Raw genomic sequence first — 15,223 nt, forward strand, 5'->3', positions numbered from 1 at the left:
CATGGAAATTCATAACAGTTTCGGGGGCTCAGATATCCTCTTCTGGCCTCTGAGGGCATTGGACACACACTGTGTACATACATGCATGCAGGAAAATACTCACACTTATAAAGCAAAAAAAATATTTTTGAAAGCTTATAACCTTAAGACCATCTTCTACGTCAGGTTAAATTATTGAGACTCTTGCTTATTTTATATCCAGTTAGAGTTCACATTTTAAAATGATAAAATATAACCGTATTGTAGGAAATGTAGTTAACATTGATAATTTTTCTGTTTTCCTTGTAGAAATAAGTATATGTGTAATTGCGACCTATGCGTTTTTAGTGGCTTGACAGAGTTCACAGTCATAGCTTTGTAGTAGAACTCTGCTGACATTTTGTGTTTGCTTAAAAACAATTCTAATTCTGTAAACAAACAAACAACAAGTTATTGAGGTTTTATGAAAAGGTAAATCTGACTACCAAAAGTCAAAACAAAGAAGTAAAGTAATCTAGGATAGTTGCGTCACCACCCCTCTTTCATGCCATGACCTTTGGAGGTTATTTATCTAGGAAGCATTTAAGAAGCCCACTGGGCTGCACATGCAACATCCCCTTCTAACTCCAGGAGGGATGAGGGTCCCCGCCAGTCCGTGCTACACAGCAAATTCAGGGCCTGGCTGGGCTACAAGGGAAGCTCCTATCTTTAAAAACAATGCCAATGATTTTCTGTTTGTTGATTGTACTCTTAAGGCCCAGTTGCCTATGAATGCCTGACAGTAAAGGAAATTTTGGACACCAATGAATGTCCTAAGACATATAGGTCATAAGAATATGCCTTAAGCAATAGCAGTGGCTCGGACACCAGCAGGAAGAGGGTTTACAGGACCCTTGGCTCATAGCGCCAAGTCACTCAGTGGTTTTGCTTTCAGCCCTAGGTTTATATCAGAAGTCTTGAAGGTGCTGCCAGATCTGACATCTAGGGTTTCTAGGCGAGCGTCAGCTCGTTCAGTCCTCACAACAACTGCACACAGCTACCGCTCGGTGCTCACGCTGCTCCGTGTCCCCTGCTCTGCGTCAACTTTGGGGTTTTCCTGCCTTCTTTCCTATACCACGGGAGACCTCAGGCCTTAGCTGTTAAACATTGTGTTCAAACTGGGAAGGGACAACCATGACAAGATGATTCAAGAGGTGGGAGAAAGAAGTAAGGAAGGATTATTTGATTAGAAGACAAGGAGTGGGGGAAATGGTTCAGTGGGTAAAAAAGATACTATATAACATTCAGACTTGCAGTCAAATCCTTGGTACCCACATAACAAAGCCAGGTGTGGCTGCTCTTGCTTGTAGTCCCAGCACCAGTGGGAATGGGAAGATAAGAGTATCACCAGGGCTTGCTGGCCTATCTAGATCCAGGTTCAATGAGAGACCCTGTCTCAGGGGTATAAGGTAGAGAGTGATAGAGGATGGCAGCCATCCTCTTCTGGCTTCTGCATATACTGGAAAGGGGTCATGGGCCTACATGTCTGTGCATTGAGACACATACACCAAACACATATACATAAAGACATTTGCAATTCTGGAAATGCTTTGAAGCAACAGACTAGCTCTTACTTCTCTTTGGACTATTCAAGCCTACCTCATGCCTGACAGAAAGTACTAGGTAAACACTTGCTACACAATGACTGAGCAGATGAACAAAGGAACCGGAAGAGAGGCAAGGCCTTGGTCTTTGTAAAACACATATGCATCCCCTTACCCCAGCACCAAAACATTCTGCATGACTCACCTGCCCAGCATTCCTAAATTTAGACGCCATTGCCCCCGCGACGGCCTGGTCTACGTTGGCACTGTCAAAGACAATGAATGGGGCGAGGCCACCCAACTCCATGGAGACACGCTTCACAGAATTTGCTGCGTGATGTAGCAGGATCTGCAGGAGGCACAGTAGGAGGAAAATAATGTGAGCATCCAAATCAATGGCCAGGGTGTTATTGTTTGCATAGAAAGTACCTTCCTCTGATGGCCCAAATGTCCAAAGAGTGGTCACCAATTCTAGCTGAGGGGGGTATTCATTAGGGACTGGGGTCTAGCTCAGGAAGGAGGTCATGGGGAAATGTGTTTGGAGGATGTATCTGGTCCTGGACCCCTTTCTCTCTCTCTTTGTTTCCTGGCCACTAGAAGGTGAGCAGCTCTTCACCACCAAGGCCTCCTTCCATGAGACTTCTGCCTCACTACAGGGATAAAAACAAGGGAGCCAAGTGACCATGGACAGGAACGGAACCTCCTATACCAGGAGCCAAACGTCCCCAAGCATCCCTCCTCCTTTAAGTTACTTTTCTCACGTATTTTACAACAACAGAAAACCAGCATAGAAGGCAGCTAAAACCTTTGTTTTACAAAATTACCCAAGGATGAAAATTTAAGGTAGGCACAAAGTCACCTTGCTTTAGATATCATTTTGCATAAGAAAAAGGAAACATGAGAATATATTGTTTTAAATATCTTTGTATTTATTCTTTGAGAAGTTCATACATGTATGCAATGTATTCTGGAGCATACAGATTCTTATTTTGATAGATTTGATTTAAAAAATGGCTAGGAAGGTAGTAGGGAAGTAGAAGTGATTATTTACAGAAAGGGGGAAGGACAGTGACATTGAGGGCTGCGGCAATGGCAAAGACGAACAACGTTAACACTGTCCTGAGTTTTAAACCATACCATCAATTCAACAATGACACGACAGGCCAGGCGTGGTGGTATATTTCTTCAATCCCAGCACTTGAGAGACAAGTGGATCTCTCTGTGAGTTCAAGACCAGCCTGGTCTACATAGCAAGTTCCTGGCCAGCCAGGGCTATGTAGACCTTGTCTCCAATAAAATTAAACAAAACCATACAATAGTAATCTCACACCCTGTAAATAGAAAGCATTAGAGTAACACCTGTTTGGCTCTGACATTACATACCTTTCCCGTTGCTGTTGAGCCAGTAAAGGAAATTTTGGACACCAATGGATCGGTACACAGGACCTCTCCCACTTCCTTGGCCTTGTTTCTAGAGCAGGGAATGACGTTGTAGACACCTGCAGGGATTCCCGCCTGGTTTGCAAGCTTTAAAGAGAAACAGCAAACACACCATAACAAGGATTGAACTGAAAAAAAACAAAACAAACAGAACCAGAAGTAAACATGTTTAACCCGGAATGCAATGTAAAACATAAGTTGCCTTGGGCCACAGTAAAAACCATACTGAAGAGAATCTGACCTGGTGGTGCACGTCTATAACTCTAACTCTTGGGAGGTAAAGGCAGGAGGATCACAAACTCAAGGTCATCTTCGATTACATAGTGAGTTCAGGGCCAGCCTGGGCTATAGGACACCCTATTCCCTCACAATAATATATTATGGGCTGGATAAACAGCTCAGTGCCTATTAGCATGTATGGCTCTCTTTGAGAGAACCCGAGTTTAGTTCCCATCACCCATAGCTTACCACCCTCCAGCTCCAGGGTATCCTATACTCTTTTCTGGTTTGGGTACAGTTCCCCCTCCCATACACATATAAATGTAATTAAAGATTTAAAAATATGTTAACATCAGCACCAATAAAAAACCTTCTTTTAGGTCCATATATGTGCATGTATATGTGTGACTATGTGTGTATATGTCTATTCACACGCACATATGTGCTAAAGATTAAAGCCACAGTCTCTCTCTGCTAAGCACACACTGTGACTGAACTACCCTCCTAGCCTCCTAAATAAATACATGGGTATAACTAAGTAGCAATGTGAGTTCCATCCACCAAGTACAGTGTCTTAGGTAAGAGCTTTAGCGCCACCTCCTGTTCAGTCTGAGGCAAATCTCAAGCTTTTTGACTGACTGTAGACTCCAGCGTGGAGCGGGGAAAGGATGTCTAGAGAAAACTCACGAAGCTGCTCACTAGTTCCTGTGGGTCAGAGCTGAGGAAAGGGAGGCACAGACAGGAGGAACTCAACAGAGGTGAAGATCTGGGGAGGAGGGAAGCAGCCACTGACCCCAGCCACCTGACCTGGGGACCTGGGCCTTGCCAGGACAGGGTCTAGAGCAGGTCTGTCCTGAATTTCCCAGATCTCTATAGCCCTCATTAGCCTCAAAATGGTGGCCATCCTCCTGCCTCAACCTCCCCAGTACTGATATTACTGGAGTAGTTAGTAAGGTTTTTTGTTTGTTTGTTTTTGTTAGCAAGGTTTTTAATCTCACTAATCTCTCACAAAAACAATAAGTATGAAGCGAATGTCCTTGTATGTTAATCAAAGTATTAAAACAAATCAAATCAGCAATGTGGTAGCAAATCCAAATATCAGGACATTATTTATGAGAAGACCGAGGGACCAAGTTTCTCCACAGACAGAAACTGCAAGTGGGTAGAGGCCTGCGGGATAAGACCTATGTGAGGAGGGAGCCCAGAGAACGCCCCCGGACAGACCCAAGGGAAGCCCATGGGTGCTCACGGGACCCCCCGGGACACAGGCAGACCACCTGGAAAAATGCAGATGCAAACCTGTAAGTCAGAATAATTAGAGAGAATACAATAAAAAAAATTGAGAGTTTAAAAAAAAATCAGAAATGACCACCAAGCTACAAGAACATGAGAAAGAAAAAGTAACCCACAAAACCTTTGTGTTGGCTGCTTTCTGTCAGGGTGCTACCACAGGAAGTCAAGAGGGGTGGGTACCAATGGAGGCAGGCCTTCTGCTTGTTTGTTTAGTTTGCGACAGGCTCTTCCTGGGTAGCCAGGCTGACATCAATCTTTCTGCCTCCGCCTCCCAAGCGAAGGCTTCAAGTGTAGTGGCTTAGCCCCTGGTCTTTAGATCACCAAAGGCTTGCTCCCTGTGATGACATTCATTGCTGATGTACAGGACAGCCTAGGAGACATGTGACCGAGCACAGGAGACACTCGTCACCTGTGGGCTGGGGTCCGCAGACCCAGTCAAAAGAGGAAAACAGGAAGCCAGCTGAGAACGCCATTCACTTGATTTTGCCTCCTGACTGCAAACCTAACTCAACAGGTTACCTCAGGCTCCTGAGGACATGACTTCAGGGCCATGATGAACTGCATCCCCTAAAGCTACAAGTCTCCTTCCATGCCCCTGTCAGACATCTGTCACAGCAACAAGAAAAGGAGTTCAGACCCCTCCAAAGGGCATCGTGGAGCCAAGCGTTTCCTCTTTCTTTTGCTTTGGGGCTGTGAGGTGGACAGTTACCTTTGCCACACTGTTCTTACCATGATGTGCTGTTTTACCATAGGCACAAAGGTGCAGGGATCATAGCCTGGAACCTCCAAAACCTATGGATAAAGTAGACCTTTCCTCTTCATAAGCTATTAACTCAGGCATTTCATTATAGTGACAGGGAGCTGGCTAACACAAAGGTCCAAGAACAAAACAACCAGAAAGACATCAGCTAAGGAAGGACTAGAAGTGTGCAAACCACAGGTCCTTACAGAACTAAGTCTGGACAAGGAGGGAGAGGATGGAGCAAGCATATATTGGTTGCGGCCTTGGGCATATAGACCTGGTTTCCGTGGTGTTAGGGATTGAACCCGTGGCCTCACACGTACTAAGCAAGAACTCTCCCCCTTGGCTATCTCTCCAGCTCGAGGTTTTACTTGTTGTTTTGAGATATGTCTTCCTCATTGCGATCAAATCCCAACAAGAAGCAGTTTGAGGAAGGCAGGTTTATCTCGGCTACAGGTTGAGCAGAGATGCAGTCCATCGAGGCAGGAGGCTAGGATGCACGATGCACAGTAACACTGTCCACAGAAACAGAGAGGAGCAGACAGAACGACCAAGCCTACGGGGAACTCTTCCCATTCAAATAACCATGGTGCTACTCTAAGTTGCTTAGGCGGGCCTTGAACTTTGAGATCTCTTGCCTCAGTCTCCTGAATAGCTGGGATATAAGGCTTGTTCCACCAGGTTGGTGACACTTAGTTCTTACGTGAATTCAGGCTGGATGTAGAATCCCAGTGAAGACAGAAGATGGTTGACAAGAGCAAAGCATAAAATTGACAGTAATGAATGACCACAGCCTGTGATGAGCATGTTCTTCTTAAAGAACAGTCAGTGCGTGAAGGAAGGGGAGGACATGTGGATCTCTGAATAGGACAGTGTGTCCTATGAATGTCACAGAGAGAAAACGGGGGCAGGAAGGCTACAAAGGCTAATACGGTTATTTCACTGAGTGTCTATTCTGGTTCACTACAGTCTTGTGTTCCAGTCTCTGGTGACCTGCAAGGTTTTCCAGTGTATGAAGCACTCCCTCCTAAAAGTATGCTTCTGACTTGTGACATGTAGGAAAACTTAGGCTGAATGGCTCTTTGTGAAATATTTCCTGCACCTCAAAATAACCGCTATGCCAATGGGGTCCCTTTGAGGTGCACGCCCATCACTTCTTCACTGGCAGTAGGCTGGCAAGGGGCTCAGTGGGTAAAGTGCCTGCTATGGAAACCTGGAGACCTGCGTCAGAGCCCTCATAAAGGCAGAAGGAGAGGACAGACTCCACCAAGTTATCCTGTCACCTCCACAGGAGTGCTGTGGGACACATGTCGTGTCCATCCCACTCAACGTGTGTATGCACACACAATAATTAATAAATGTTTAAAAATGTGTGAAGAAGCAAGTCATGTGAGCATGGCTGGGGAAGAATGTTCCAGAAGAAAACGTTTGCCCAATACCTGAGTTGAGGGTGAGGTTAGAGGGTGTAAGGAGTGGCAGGGGCCAGAGTGGCTCAAACAGAAGAATGAGGCCTCTGAAGTGGAGACAAGTCAGAGGGTGCCGGAGTATGGGAGGTGGTATAGACCCTTGAAGGCTACTGCAGTAAACCTGTGTTTTATTGAGTGACACATGAAGCCTTCTGAGAGTTTTCAGCAGGAAACTAAAAAGATCTGACTGAATAGAGATTGAACCAGCATCAGGCACAGTGAATAAGAAACCTTGGGGCTGGAGGATGGCTCAGTGGTTCAGTGCACTTGGTGGGTGCTTTTCCTGGGCACCCACATGACAGGGCTCACAACCACCTGGAACTCCAGCTTCATCTATGCATCTATCTATGCATCTACCTATCCATCCATCCATCCATTTATAGAATAGCTGCTGGTGGACTAAGAAGATTGCAGGAGACACATGCAGAAAAGGAGATTCCAAAAATGTCTCTCCCTGCCCTTGAGAAGCATCCACCTGGGCGCCTGATTGATTCTGCACGGAGAAACTCACCTGAGCCAGGGCCAGGGCGGAATAGGGTGTGTCTTCAGCAGGTTTCACCACCACAGTGCAGCCAGCTGCCAAGGCGGCCCCCACTTTCCGGGTGATCATCGCACTGGGAAAATTCCACTGGAAAAACAGAGGAAGGATATAAGCGTTGGGAGTGCCTCAGGATCCAAGACGAGGCAGGGCAGAGAGCCAGTCACCATTCCATTGCCCAACTGACTGGCAAACCTGTTTGCTTCAATACAGGTGAGCTCTCAGAACACCTGACTCTGGCCAGTGTGATGGACTCAGGAGGTCAAAGTTCACAGAAGCAGGCCACAGTCTGACACAGTACAAAACTATCTAGACCAATGTGTTCTTTGAGGGCCATATCTTGCAGGATGCATAGGTTTTTTTGTTTGTTTGTTTGTTTTTTATTAGGTATTTTCCTCATTTACTTTTCCAATACTATCCAAAAAGTCCCCAATACACTCCCCCCGCCCCCCACATTCCCCTACCCACCCACTCCCACTTTTTGGCCCTGGCGTTCCCCTGTACTGGGGCATATAAAGTTTGCATGTCCAATGGGCCTCTCTTTCCAGTGATGGCCGACTAGGCCATCGTTTGATACATATGCAGTTAGAGTCAAGAGCTCCGGGGTACTGGTTAGTTCATAATGTTGTTCCACCTATAGGGTTGCAGATCCCTTTAGGTCCTTAGGTACTTTCTCTAGCTCCTCCATTGGGGGCCCTGTGATCCATCCAATAGCTGACTGTGAGCATCCACTTCTGTGTTTGCTAGGCCGGATGCATAGTTTTTGTTACAACTCTGCACCTCTGAAGTTGTCTTATGAACACAGGCTCATAAATGAACCCCATGTGTACTAATAGAACTTTATTTATAAACACATGACCTAGCTAGATTTGGTCTGAGGCTCTTAAGTAAAACAGGTCAGTATATGACTTTGGAAATGGCTGCTTTACTTACTTTTATATACATATTTATAGGGAATAGATATCTACAAATCTAATTTCATTTATTTATATGTGTGTGTTTAAGGATATATGGAGTTACTGTGAGCCATCTGATATGGGTACTGGAGACCAAACTTCTTGGATCCTTTGGAAAAGCAGCCAGTGCTGTTAACTACTGAGCCATCTCTCTAGCCCCACTGTAAATTTTACGTTAACAAAATTCATATTGTGCATATAGTGCTTATTTCGTCTCATTTATTGTCCTAAGCACTTTCCAATTCCAATGAACTAAGTCCTTATGACATCCCAATGAGCTCATTGTTATTATTATCCCTATTTACATATTTGGGGAAACTGAGACATTGCAGGTAAATAACTTGCCCAAGAGCACATGACCAACAACAGCGAGCTTCAGGGCAGGTTTCATCAGTCCAGGTAGCAAAGAGGACTCTATCTGTAACTGTGCTGATCAGGGAGACCAGCAGCCTTGAAAACAGCTGGCAGACCCTGGAGAGAAGTTGGCACCAAGCTCCTCCAGGAAAGGCTTATGAGAAGAACCTGGTGCCCACCAGTGTACTGCAAACCCATCTGGGCAGAGACAGCATCTTAATTCATCGCCCTTGGACCTCCAGAACCTGGCCCTGTGCCTACCCTCAGAGGCATAAATGTTTTGCTATGGATGATAATCACAAAATAAACATAATTCTTTAATAATGGTACAAATTTTAAAAAGTAAATGCCCCCTTTGAAGTCGATTAAAGACGACAACATTTCAAAGGTGTTTTCAGAGGAGCTAGGCGATCCCACGATGGAGTCTTCACACCAGGTCGGAAAGTCTCTGCAGGTCACCCTGTTTTTGAAGGCATCAGAAAACATGTGTCTCTTCTTATGTCCCTACACCTGACCCTGTCACAAAGAATGTGGAAACACAAGTCTACATCCAGGAAAGGAATCAGGAAACCAAGGGCAGGTGACAAAGCTGACAGGATGGACACACCTGTTCACCAGGAAAACGAGATTGCTTTCGGCTCCCACCCCAGGATCGTGCTGAACTTGCTACATACCGGTGTGATGATGGCCGCCACACCAACGGGCTGCTTGAGGACTAGCCCTCGCTTATCTTTGGCAGAGGTATAGATGATGTCTCCATAAATACGGCGAGCTTCCTCTGAGAACCACTCCAGGAAAAGGGCTGAATACAGAATTTCTCCCTGGGCCTCTTTCAGTGGCTTTCCCTAAATCAAATCAGAACAGGCAATGTTCATCAAAAGTGCAGTCTGCGGTCCCAAGTTTTTCAAAGCTGCAAGAAGAAGAGAGAAAGCTTCCCACCACAGAGCTCAGAGGTTGCTGAAAAATGGCTAACTTTGGTGCAAGTCTTAGAGGGTTGGAATGATGGAGGTAAGATGAACCATCAGCTTAGGGGCAGACACAGAGCACTACAGAGTCTAAGGCTTCCAGGATATTAACTACAGTGTGAAGTCTCTTATTCTGTGAATGAACTAACGGCACAGTTCACAAATTTAAAAATAATGAGAAAATAAAAAACAGAGTAACAGAAGAAAATAACTTGGGCCGAGGTTAACTGCACATGAGCGAGCCAGTCAAAGTTCCAGCACCAGGGATCATGAGCCCCATGGTTAGCAGAGGAGAGGTAAGCAGTCAATGGCTGCTGGGGGAGGGGAGTGACTTTTATATGAAGGGGTGGCCATTGCAGGTTGCTCGTGCCATAGTGTGTGGCCTCACACCCTCCACTAGCACTAGTTGGACTGAGGTCATTAAAAGGAAGAGGACATGGAGTTAGGAGGGGACATGCTAAAGAGGTCCAAGGGGAGTTGGTTGGCCTCGAGGGAGAAGGAGACTGATAGAAGAAAAGTAGATTGCATACATGTATGAAATCCCCCACAAATAAATAAGAAATATTATATTTAAAAAAGGAAAAAGCTGCCTCAGTGGTTAAGAGCACTGGCTACTCTTCCAGAGGGTGTGCATTTGATTTCCAGCACCCATATGGTGGCTCACAACCATCTGTAACTCCAGTCCAATACCCTATTCTGGTTTCCACTGGCATTTGCACTCACATACATACATACATACATACATACATACATACATACATACACATGAATAAATAATAGCAAAAATATTTTTTAAACTAGAATGATTTTAAAAATCATTAGCTCTAAACAAAGCTATTACCCAAATCTTTGTTCTTGTCTGTGTGTCTGTGCGTGCATATGAGTGCAGGAGCCCACAGATGTCAGAGGCATTGGGTTCCCCAGAGCTGGAGATATATATAGGTAGTTGTAAGCTGCCTGATGTGAGTTTGGGGAACTGAACTTGGGTTCTCTGCAAGAGTAGTGCATGGTCTCAACTGCTGAGCCATCTCTCCAGCCCTCACCCCCACCCACCCAATCTACTTTTTACAAATTAGCATCAAATATACTAGAGCACAGAAATTTTGTTTAGCAAATGTGTTTTCTGAGCACCATAATGACTTAGTCCCTCATCAAAGGACCACATGTTAAGCTGCAGGACAGCAGTCAAGGGAAGCCAAGCGCTTTCCCACACTCTGGTCTAACCACTCCAGGACCCGTCCTCTTGGCAGCAAGCCAGGATCTTGAACTTACACTCTCGGCTGTTATGATCTTGGCAAGGTCGTCCTTATTTTGTATCATTAAGTCGTACCATTTACGGAGTAGTAAGCTCCTCTCCTGGAAAAGAAATGAGGCAGAGAAACAATGAACTGGGAAGTGCAGGAAAGATAGGTTGGCACCCTTGCCCTCCTAAGCACCGGTTACGTGTCTAGCCTTACACTTGGAGGAAGAATAGTTCACCTCAAGTGTCAACTTCACCAGGCTGGGGGATGCCCCAGTAGCTAGTAAACGTTTTGGATTGGTTTATGGGTGTTTTTCGCAGAAGAGTAACATCTGGGAGAGACAGATACTGAGGGAAGGGGACAAATTGGAGCAGAGTATAATGACATATATGTATGAAGAAGCCACCACGAAGCCAAGGAGGAAGCTGAGGCAGGAGGATTGCCTTAGCCCAGAAGTTTGAGGCAAGCCTGTATCCATTCAGTGGTGGAGCTAACCCTGAACTTCTGATCATCCTATGCTGGGATGACTGTTGTGTGCCACAAGCCCAGTTTGTGGGAGCTGGGGATTGAACACAGGGAGTCGTACATGCTTGGCAAACTCTCTACCAAATAATCCACATCCCTAGTTTAAGAAGAATAGACTTACTCTCATCTGCCTGGATAACCATGCAATGCAATAAGCAAACCTAGCATGTCATTCTGCCATTGTAACCACGCAGAAGTCTACTTTTATAATTACATTTGTTAACAGAGAGCCAGTGGGCACACAGAACACTGTTGTCTCTGGAGACTGTCCCTTTTCTAACAAGCTGCATCTTTTCACATCTCAAAATTTTTGCTGAGGATAAATCTTCAGGAACAGATAGATGCCAGCACTGCCTTGAAAGTAAGGGCATTGCTATCCCGCAGGATTTCACCTATTCTCATTTCATAAAACGCCAAGTGTTCTCCATCCAGATGAGAGAGAAAACGTATTAAAATCCAGGAGGCCTGGTTCTGAGAAATGACTATGACTCTGTCTGTGGGCCTGGAGATGTGATTCAGTTGGTAAAGTGCTTCCCTGACATGCATGAAGCCCTGGGTCGCATCTTTAACACAGCATAAATCTGTGCATGGCAGAACATGACTAATCCCAGCACCAGGGAGCTGTAGGCAGAACGATCAGAAGTTCAAGGGACTCACTGACTACATACCAAGATGCCAGCTTGGGCTACATAGGGTCCTGTCTTAGGGCAAAAGTGAATGGCTTGCTATGTGCTGTGAACAGGGTACCATGCTTAGTCAGAGAAAGAGTGAGAGAATGTAACATAGCAGAACTATAGACACAAAACATAAGAGTCTGGGCTGGACTAATCGTCCAACAATTAAAAGCAAATATTGTTCTTGAAAAGGACCCAAGTTTGGTTCCCAGCTGGTAGCTCACAACTACTTGTAATTCTATCTGAGACCTCTGGGCTCTGTGGGCACTGGCACTCACATGCATGCACAAGTGTATACACACACACACACACCAAACAGGTGCGCACACGTGCATACACACACACATGCATGCAAACAAGCACATACAATAGATATACTACATATAATTAAAAATAAACTTTTTTAAAGGTAAGATTCTGCCTTTATGTAGAAAATGCAATACCCAGGTTGGATTTACATAAGCCAGGGTAAGTCATGAATAGTCCTCATATGGAAAGCCCTTGGCATGGCAGAGGATGGAGTGAACTGGGTCTACCTCACAAACAGGTAACCCCAGGCTCTCAGAATGCCACCTTATCTAGGGACAGGGTAGGGACAGGACAGGGTTTCCTAGAAGCAGCAAAATAAAATGAGGACATTAAGGTTCATCTTAATCTAATATTAATGTTGCCATTCTAAAAACAAGATGTGGCTGGATACAGGATCCATGGCTTTAATTGCAGCACTCAGGTAGTAGAGGCAGGTGGATCAATGTGAATCTGAAGCCAGCTGGTCTACACTGTGGGATCCAGGCCAGCCAGGAATACATAATGGGAAAAAAAGAGGTGTGTGTGTGTGTGTGTGTGTGTGTGTGGTGTATTTGGGCACAGATATTAAAACACATCCAGAAACAAGACAAAACAAAACAAACTAAAAAACACCTGAAGCAATACAGGGAAACAGCCATCTATAAACCACGTAGAAAGATCTGGAATAAGTCCTGCCCGCACGGTCTTCAGAAGAAACTGCTGCTGCTGGAATCCTTCGATTTTAGACGTTAGACGTTTAAGTCCAAGAGAGGACATTTCTGTTTGTTAAGCTCCTCGTTAGCAGCATCTTGTTACAGCAGTTGTAGAGTGCTGACGGATACCTCTGCTTATGATGAAATTATACCATGATTTCCCACTGGTAGTCAACAACAGCCTAAAGTGAAAATGCTGCTAACACAAGTAACAGGCTGAGAAGCTGAGCTCAGCAACACGATAGAAAGTCAAGATCTTTTCATAGCACAGCAGTCTCATTGCTGTGGCCCAGCATCCACAGGGATATGCCACTGCACATGGCTCATCCAAGGAAAGATCAAAAGTCTCAATTCCATGAATCCCTTCCACTGAATATGCACTGTTCTCAAACTGCCATAGAGTGGGAAAACCCTAACTTGACTAATAAGTTGAAGGTGCCCTGTCCCCCATAACTATGGGGTGTGTAGACGTGCAAAACTCAAACAGGGTCCCAGAAAGGCAGAAGGGTGGACAGTAACATGTGGCTCCCATCCCAGCTCCTCTGCTAGAGTTCTAGCACCCACCCCTGTCTCTTCATCCACAACGTGATTCATATGCACGCCTCGTAGGATCTTCAAAAGACTAAACACATCACTTAGGCAAGCACCAGGAATAGTACTTAGCTTTCAAAGCCATCCACAGCCGTATTCCCTGAGCTTGTGACTGCTACCTTAGATGTCAAAAGGGGCTTTGCTAATATGATCATGGGTTGAGAAGCTGAGACTATTCTGTATCTCCAAATGGGCCCAGTGCAACAACAAGAGAGACTGTAACTGGACAGAGTCAGAAGGTCTGATGCAACCAGAAAACCAAGTGTCGGAGGGACGAAAGCCCATTGGCCAAGGCACCTGGAAAAGACAGGAGAACAAATTATCTCCTAGAACTTCTAGGAGGAAAAAAAACCTTGCAAACTCAAGCTGTATGTGAAGGTCTATGCTTTAATCCCAGCACTTGGAAAGCAGAGGCAGGCTGAGCTGTCAGAGTTCAAGGTCAGGCTAGTTTACATAATGAGTTCCAGCTTAGCCAGGATTACACAGAGAAACCCTGTCTTAAAAAACAAAATAATGGGGGCTGGTGAAATGGCTCACTGGGTAAGAGCACTAAGTGCTCTTCAGAAGGTCCTAAGTTCAAATCCTACCAACCACATGGTGGCTCACAACTACCTGTAATGAGATCTGATGCCCAGAAGGTGTGTCTGAAGACAGCTACAGTGTACTTATTTATAATAATAAATAAACCTTACAACAAGAAGAAAAGTTGCACCTATAGGTGACAATATCAAACTCCTTTTAAATTGGGAGTGGGGAGTAAATATATAAACCTTACGTGATTTTTTTTTCTCTTGCCAGGTTATCCAATGCGGTGGTTTATCTGACAATGCTTTTGATGCCTGAGAATTTGTGGGCAAACCTAAACATTGCCAGTGTATGTGATTATGAAAGTAAATAATAATCTCAGATTACTGCCTGGGCCTACTTCTAGTTCTGTTCTCTGTTTCCTGGCCTAGTCAGCCCAGTGAAGAGATCCACCATGTGGTCCAATCACCATGTGGTCCATCCACCACGGAGCTGTGTCACCATGCCTCTTCCACCATAAAAACCCAAATGCCCTTGGTGAGCCGGATTCAAATCTTCCTCCCGTAAGTTGCTCTGTCAGATATTTGTCTAACTAACATGCATCCTCTACTTTGCAAGGTGGAAAAGGTCATCCACACATGAAGGAAAGATGTAAGGCTGGTGATGAGGTATGTATGGACCAGTTCTGCTGCTTCAGAGAAAGGAGAATAGTGGAAGGCCAAGTGACTGAAGTTACACAGAACTAGACCTGCAAGAACACATAGACTGTGGCGGTGGGAGGCGATTGGCTTAGGGAAGGGAAGGAATTTACACTCAGGGAGAGAGAGATACAGGCAGTGCAGACTCAGGGGAAAGGAGGGTGAGCCTCATTTCCTGCCTGTGCGCCCCGCTGCTTCCTTCAGGGAATCTATGGAACTTTTCCCTCAGTAATGTTCCGGCACCCAGGGGCACTTTCAAGAAGGAAGTTCCCCTAAGAAGCCCCAGGCTCTTGTACTCTCGGAGCTGAAACATGTTCCTGCATTAGGGTGGAGGCTATGGTTGCATGACAGAATGATGTTGCCAATTTCAGAGGGGCCCCAACACCAGCAGTTGGTTGCCAAACTACCAACGGGTCTAGAAAAGCTCCCTGCA

At 45.3% G+C, this 15,223-nt stretch overlaps 1 protein-coding gene across 1 annotated transcript in view; it reads right to left on the reverse strand.

The window, feature by feature from the left end:
• The window catches only part of Aldh5a1 (aldhehyde dehydrogenase family 5, subfamily A1), a 30,083-nt gene that overhangs the window by 9,155 nt on the left and 5,705 nt on the right, over positions 1-15,223 (reverse strand). Inside the window, exons 2-6 of the mRNA NM_172532.3 lie at positions 10,808-10,891; positions 9,245-9,415; positions 7,234-7,350; positions 2,946-3,089; positions 1,768-1,911 (exon numbers count right to left, since the gene is read on the reverse strand). Of these exons, the coding sequence (NP_766120.1) occupies positions 1,768-1,911; positions 2,946-3,089; positions 7,234-7,350; positions 9,245-9,415; positions 10,808-10,891 (660 nt within the window). The remainder of the gene's footprint in view (positions 1-1,767; positions 1,912-2,945; positions 3,090-7,233; positions 7,351-9,244; positions 9,416-10,807; positions 10,892-15,223) is intronic.

This window comes from Mus musculus, chromosome 13 (assembly GCF_000001635.26).
Source record: "Mus musculus strain C57BL/6J chromosome 13, GRCm38.p6 C57BL/6J".
Taxonomy (NCBI): Eukaryota; Metazoa; Chordata; class Mammalia; order Rodentia; family Muridae; genus Mus; species Mus musculus.